This window comes from Brugia malayi (assembly GCF_000002995.4).
Source record: "Brugia malayi strain FR3 genome assembly, contig: Bm_v4_Chr3_scaffold_001, whole genome shotgun sequence".
In the NCBI taxonomy this organism is placed as follows: Eukaryota; Metazoa; Nematoda; class Chromadorea; order Rhabditida; family Onchocercidae; genus Brugia; species Brugia malayi.
Window position 1 is genome coordinate 3388509 of NW_025062477.1, and position 7815 is coordinate 3396323.

Consider the following 7815-nt stretch of genomic DNA (forward strand, 5'->3'; position numbering starts at 1 on the left):
CTTTCGAAATATCTTCTAAACCAGCAATCATTCTTTGAAGATATTAGCTTAGAAAATATTTTCTGTTGACATGTTCAGCTGAACAAAAGTGATACGTTAATGTAAAAATTTTTGAGGGAATATAGTACTGATATACCACGCTATATGTGAGTATTTGAAAATACTTGTGTCTCCTGTCGATCTCCAGCTACGTAAGCAGTCAAAATTTATAAAGTCACGTTAAAAAACTTTTAAAATCACAGATTTATAAAGTCACGTTAAAAAACTTTTAAAATCACAGATGTATAGATAAGATATTTGCATATATGATTTTTGCTTGGGATCATAATGGTAGTAGTGAAATATTGTAATGCATTTGCAAGATTATTCTGTCTGTTTTTAATTGAATAAATATAAATGAGAATACAGAAATAGTTTGTGGCTGTTATGAAATAATAACCGCCACAACAATTAATAATGGAAATTCGATTATTTCATTAGAGCTGAAGGATAATTTTTAGAAAGCTATCAAAAAAAAAAAAGAAACTGGGCAAGTAAAATTCTTCCTCAGAATATTGAATCATAATATTGCTCTATAATATTTTGTGCTTGCAGAAATAGAAATTTGGGAGGGCAAAAATAGAAATTCGTGATAAGTGCGAGTGACAGACATACTTAGGAGAATGTGGTAAAAATAGAAATTCGCTAGGGAGTGCGCGCGGTAAAAGCAAATTCGAAAGCGAGAACGCGGCAGAAATATTTGAACCTGGAAAATTAGTTTGCGATTCCTTTAGATGAGCTTTCCATTATTATATGGAGTATTAATTTTATACGCATATCGTTAAGAAACACAATTGCTATTATTTTTGGAAATTCTTTCTTAACTAAAACATTCACCATTCAACGTCTCCTGTCGATCTCCAGCTACGTAAGCAGTCAAAATTTATAAAGTCACGTTAAAAAACTTTTAAAATCACAGATGTCTAGTAGAATGCATATTAGCAAGCATAACAGAAGCCTAATAATTAAACATAGCCCTATGTGTAGTCCAAAAATTATATACGTGGTGAAATTGTGTCACTATTAACATTTTATTAACTTCAACAATTTCAAACAATTATAGCAGAATTTTTAATCAAAACAGAAATCAAACAGAATTAATATATATTAATAACTAACGATGAAAAGTGGTAATACATAATTACTGCAAAATGATTCAAATGAATTGGTATCACAACAATAAGAAATTGCTAATTCTGTTAATAGCAATTAAAAACAATAAATGGCTGATTAGCTTGAATCAATGCATTTTTATTCAACAACATACTTCAAAAAAAAAAAAAAAAAAAACGATTCGTTGGAAATAACCAAATGATATTCAGGCATGTAATCGAAACAAAAAGAATCTTAATACAACCATAACTTAATAATAAATAAAAAAAGGATACATAAGAACCATGGACGTGAAGATGGTGGCTACCAGCATAGTATGACGACTGACATCAGATTGGGATGTGCTAGAGAGATCGAGAATATGATCAAATGATATTCCCTGTGAAGGGCAAATGGGTTGAATGGTATACACCGAGTTTTCGTGCAAATTAAGTAAGATAAGATATTTGCATATATTCTCCGAGCGCGAGAGAGTATTACTTCAGTAGGAAATGTTTTAAATGATTCTCATAAATGATTTTTTCAACTTTTTTTTTTCTTAAATTGTAACGGGGTAAAAAAAAAAATTGTAGGGTATTTGATGACTTAAAAAAGATGAAATTGTGCGAAATTTTCCAAAATATAATCGAGAAATTAATTTCAGGAAAAATATCAATTTTTGTGCGACATGCTGAGATTTATAGCGCCGTTTATCGAGTGCATCAAAAGGAAGTAAGTAGATATTTGCATATATCCCTTCAATAGGAAATATTACTTAAGTAGGAAATGTTTTTATAAATTATTTTTTCAATTTTTTTTTCTTAAATTAGAATTGCGTTAAAGAAAAATTGCAAGGTATTTGATGATTGATATAAGTAGTATTGTGATCAATTTTAATATAATTGGAACGCATAATTTGGCGTTGTTTTATCATCAATTTGCATCTGATTAATTTGATGATTTTATAGGGTGGGCTCGCGTGTCGCCCAAAATCCAGAACATCGGACTATTTCCGATGTTCTGGTATATCTAGAACGAGAACCTGTAATGCTCCGTGCATTACAGGAATATATGCGCGAAAGGGAGCAGGTAAATTCATTTTTCTTTTTTGTCATCAATTAAGGATTATAGAAAGAGTTATACTTCTAATTTATATGAAGAGTTATAGAAAGTACTTTCTTAAAATGTGGTCTTTTCAGATTGAAGACCTGCTCCTAACCTGCTTGGAGGATACGGAGAGGAGGTCGGAGGTCGAAGGGCAGGATGGAGAAGAACCGGTGCCTCAGGAGCAGGCATTTTACGAAGAAGAGGCAGAGTGGGCCCCTCTGCCTGAAACTAATGATGCTGATGAGGCCGAGAATTGGCCAACGGAAGCAGAGTGGGCTCCTCTGCCGGAAAGCGATGAAGAAACTGAGGCACCGGTGGCACCAAATGCCGTTGCAGAACCGGTCGAATCGGTTCGCGAACTCGTCCTGTAAGCTTTGATATCTGAAATAAATGTAGTAACCATGTAGTAAACAAAGTAATAACTAGAACAATTGCTAACTTTTTGTTAATTTTATCTGCTGAATAATTTAAACCAAATTTGAAACTATTTCAGAAGGACGAGGACGATTAATATTCCGGTTCTGGCGACGCATACATCGGTTGCGGCAGCACCGGAAGAATTCCACCCCGCTGATTTAGGGGATCTTCCGGAGCAGCTCCGACGGGAGTTGCTAGTGCCGCAAGCAGAACCATACACGGTGGTTCAAGCGAATGAAGAGAGGAACATCGGTAATTTATAATTTTAATAACGTTAGAAGATGATTTTATGTTTGTAATATTTTAAAGGAATATAATCATACTTTAATCTTTTACTGACAAAATCATATTTATGAGTGAAATGTTACAATGTTCTTCTTTATAATGTTTCAAAACGGTCACAAATTTTCCATCTATATCGATGCTTTAAAAAACAGTTTATACTTCTTTACTATCTTCTAATCACTTCTATTTTCAGTGTGTGGTATCTGCGGCAGGCAGTTTGCTACATTGAAAGGGTGGCGTATTCACGCCTCGAGAATGCATAAGCAGGATGGTAAGTACTTCTAAGCGGAATTTGCAATTAGTTTTTAAAAACATTAGCATATTTGATTTATCTAAATGTTGGCGGACTAATTCATTATGAATATTTCAGGTTTTTGCGCTCGTTGTGGCCATTACCTCCTGCTGCCACCCGGATTCACGGCCGCGCAAAAGAGAGCGGCGACAGAAGTTCACGCTCTCGATTGGTGCCCGAGAGCGTGTGCGGCCGTGATCAACGAAAGGCAGGTCAAGCGCCGCAGACTTGACTTAGTGGGGAGAGAAGAGGATGCCAACCACCTCTTCATTCCAGGTGAGAAATTATTAATATCTAAGAAATGAAATTTGAAATTGAAAAGGAAATAAAAATTCGAATGTACAGAAAACAAAACATTCAGAAAGTGGATTTCATAGTTTTTCTAACCAGCAATTTTTCTTTCAGGCCAGTGATAACATCCGGCCCTCCTCACGCGGCTGACCTGCTACTGCCTGTCCCAGCTCTCCAGTCTTCTGCCCGAAGCAGGTTAGTATTGCGCTAAAAAAAAATGAAAAAAATTTAAAAAATAAAAAAAATCAAAAAAAACAAAAAAATGAAAAAAAATAAAAAAATCAAAAAAACTAAAAAACAAAAAACAAAAAAAATTGAAAAAAATAAAAAAAAATTAACAAAATTAAAAAATTAAAAAAAAAAATAAAAATAAAAAAATTAGTGAAAAAATTTGTTTTTATAATTTACAATGTAAAAACAACTGAATTCAGAGTTTGATCAGAAATTGTGAATTTTGTGAAAAAAAAAAAAATAGTGAAAAAATGAGTCATAAAGTTCATTCATTTCATACTAGCATATGTTAATATTAATTGTTTGTGGTCGTATTTGAGAATCAAAAAGTTTGTGAAAGGGATTTCTTTTTCGCGAACAAAATTCGAAAATAGCTACTTTAGATCAAACTTGATTGAATTCAGTTGTTTTTTCTTTATCAGTTTTTTGTTGTGTTTTGTTGTATTTTTTTTTTTTTTTTTTGCCCTCTCTGGGCAACTAACTTTTTTAAAAGTTTATTGTTCTATTTTATTGTTTCTAATTTAACTATTATTATGAAATTTTTGATGTTTTTAATAATTTTATAGTTATTACTAATGATTTTGTTTCTTTTTTTTTTGAAATAATCTATGGATTTTTTTTTCCATTTTTCACATTTTACATTAATTTACCAATAATTTTTAATACTTTTTTACTACGTATGTTATCATTTTTATTTTAGTGTTATCTAATTCTTTTCTGTTAATTTTTCTGTTATTTTTTTCATTTTTCATCTAATTTATTATGCGTATTGGATACCAACTTATATTTGATTATGCGTTTCTTGTAATAAGTTTGTTGGTTATGTTTACCAATATCATGTTTGTTTATTTTGTCTTACTAGAATATTTTAATATCATATTGGATATTAGATAGTTAATAACAACATTTTACATTTAAACATATTTTTTTTGGAATTGAGTAATTTTTGAAGCTTTTTCTTACATTTAACCTAATTTTTTGAATTATCGAATTAGAAAATAGTGGTATCATTGAATAATTTGATAATGTCTAGGTTTAATTTTTTTTGTTGAATTGCCATTTGGTATCCAATAAGTTATTTTGTGGTGGAAGAGATCGAGAGTAGGTATAGATAGAGTTATACCTACCCTCGATGTAACTTATGATTTAGTGTGTGAGGAAAATTTTGGAGCATTTGAAATTCTGAAAATAAATTTTAAATTCTTAAATCGTGAAGCTTTTTGAATTGACTTTTAAATTCTAGATATCTTTTATTACTTATTGAATAATTTTAAAATTAATAGAGTCTGAGATTTTTAAGAAATTTTGAAACTTCTCTAGGGATTTATTTTTTGTTCGCGTTGAGTTTTGAAAATTTCTGAGTTATTTAAATTTTAGTTTTTTTCTGATTTTTTTAAAGTTTTAAATATTTGTGGGTTTTTATAATTTTTTTCATTTCCCCAATTTTCTATTCCCTTTTCAACTTTTTAGTTTTTGAATTATCTTGAAAATTATTGAAATTAGTCTGAATAATTGACTTTTGGGAGGTTTATTTAAAGGTTGAATTATTTGTTTTAATTTTGATTTTTTTTTTCTTATCTTTTATAATTTTATTTTTTTTTAATTTCTTACTGGAATTGTTTTTGAATTTTTAGATCTTTAATTCTCTAATTATAATTTTGGATTTATTATTAAAAAGCATGCCGCATTTTTTTAGTTTTAACTAGTAACATATTTTTTTATAAATTTTATTGTAGTTTTAGATGCCCCCACTCATTTTTTATAGGTTCTGTTTTAGTTTTTTCTTACCTTCTTTTCGCATTTATTCCTCACTTGTACTTAATGCATGCTTTTCGCTAACTTTTTACTGTATAATACTTTATATTTTACTAAGGTAGTGATTTACACTCGTTGTAGTTTAACTAATTGCATGCTTTTTTAGTTAATTAAAATTATGTAATAGTATCTTACTAGCTTATATTAATAATTTCTTTTTTTGTTGTTGTATTAACTGCATGATCTTTTGTTAATTTTGCTTCCTCCAATAACAATAATCTTCAAATGCTTTCTTGTTCTTGCATGCTTTTTTTATTAATTTCGTTTTTGCTTGAATTTGACTAACTTTACTCACTGCATGCTGCTTCTTGTTGATTTTGATCACCTTTTTTTTAGCTACTTAGTCCACTATTGTTAATATTAATGCATGCTTTTTCATTTTATTTTTTAAGATTCCATCTCCATTTGCTTTTTCTTACTGCATGCTTCCTGTTAATTTTACTATCTATTAATTGCATGCTTTTTTGTTAATTTTAATGTTTATTAATTCTGTGCTTTTTTATTAATTTTGTTTTTGCATGAATTTTGGCTAACTTTACTTACTGCATGCTTTCTGTTAACTTTACTATTTATTAATTGCATGCTTTTTTGTTAATTTTAATGTTTATTAATTGCATGCTTATTCACATTGATTACCTTTTTTTTTACCTTGAATGCTTTTTGTTAATTTTAATGCACGTTTATTCACTTTGATTACCTTTTTTTTTTTTTACTTTGCATGTTTTTTTGTTAATTTTAATGTTTATTAACTGCATGCTTTTTTATTAATTTTGTTTTTGCAAGAATTTTGGCTAACTTTACTTACTGAATGCTTTTTGTTAACTTTACTATTTATTAATTGTATGCTTTTTTGTTAATTTTAATGTTTATTAATTGCATGCTTTTTTGTTAATTTTAATGTTTATTAATTGCATGCTCATTCACTTTGATTACCTTTTTTTTACTTTGCATGCTTTTTTATTAATTTTATTTTTGCATGAATTTTGGCTAGCTTTACTTACTGAATGCTTTCTGTTAACTTTACTATTTATTAATTGCATGCTTTTTTGTTAATTTTGATGTTTATTAACTGCATGCTTTTTGTTAATTTTAATGTTTATTAATTGCATGCTTATTCACTTTGATTACCTTTTTTTTTTACATTGCATGCTTTTTTATTAATTTTGTTTTTGCATGAATTTTGGCTAACTTTACTCACTGCATGCTTGTTATCCACTTTGATGACCTTTCTTTTTAACTATTTAGTTCATTTTTGTTATTATTAAAGCATGCTTTTTTGTTAACTTTGATCACTTTCTTTTTAACTACTTAGTTCGTTTTTGTCAATATTAATGCATGCATTTTTTTTAGACTACTTCTACATTCACTTTCACTTATTGCATGCTTTCTCTTAACTTTACCACTTATTAATTGCATGCTTTTTTATTTATAGCTGATATTATCAATTCGACTAGTTGTTTGCAGTATGGAATTCGTTATCAGTATTTATGGAAGTATATGTTATCGTCAGAGTTTACTGTGCAGTATCCGAACTTGCTAAAAGAGATTTGTCATTCTCTCCTGGTAAATTTATTTATTAGCAATTATTAATGAAAGTAGATTTTTTTTTTTATTAGTGAAAGTAGATTTTAAAAAATAATAAAGAAAGCAAAATTACTAGTAGTAAGATTTTTAAAAAATTGAACTTAAATATGAAATTGAACTTTTTAAACCTTAGCATTGACTTGAAGACATTAACAGTCCTCAAAAGAGGTACACACTAATTAAGCGGAACAAAGTGAATTAAAATTGGTTAATTATTGAAATGCTGATTTTAATTAATTGAATCCACGTTAAATTTCAGTGAAGCAAGTTGCATAATGAAACATAGTGATGATGTTTGGTGAACCAGTAGCGCTCCTCAATGTCAACAAAAGTAAATTAGGTTAAAAGAATATTTAAATTATTAGTGATTATTCCATTTAAAACTTCACTGCCGATAGTATTTATTAATTGCTTGAAATGAATTAATGTTGATTGGTCTAACTTAAGAAATGTGAAATAAATCATTCCAATCGAATCATGTGAGATACGTAGTTTGACTTTTAGATTTTAGATCTATCCTTATTTTATTTGTTAAATTACTCCATATCTATTGTTTGAATGTTTTAAAAAAGAAGAATTTTAGAGGCAAAGCAGCAAGGGATTTTTATAGCTATCAAGAGTGAAACGGTGTTTAACATGATCGTGTCACATGACCTTATTGC

At 28.9% G+C, this 7815-nt stretch overlaps 1 protein-coding gene across 1 annotated transcript; it reads left to right on the plus strand.

Moving 5' to 3' along the window:
* Positions 1-1553: 1553 nt before the first annotated feature.
* On the plus strand, positions 1554-3464 carry Bm17619 (Uncharacterized protein; the record flags this gene model as incomplete). Its single annotated transcript, XM_043079860.1, has 7 exons — positions 1554-1556; positions 1796-1863; positions 2100-2220; positions 2331-2605; positions 2732-2907; positions 3134-3215; positions 3311-3464. 7 exons carry the CDS (start codon positions 1554-1556, stop codon positions 3462-3464), a joined length of 879 nt encoding a protein of 292 aa, XP_042935794.1.
* Between the last annotated feature and the right edge of the window lie 4351 nt (positions 3465-7815).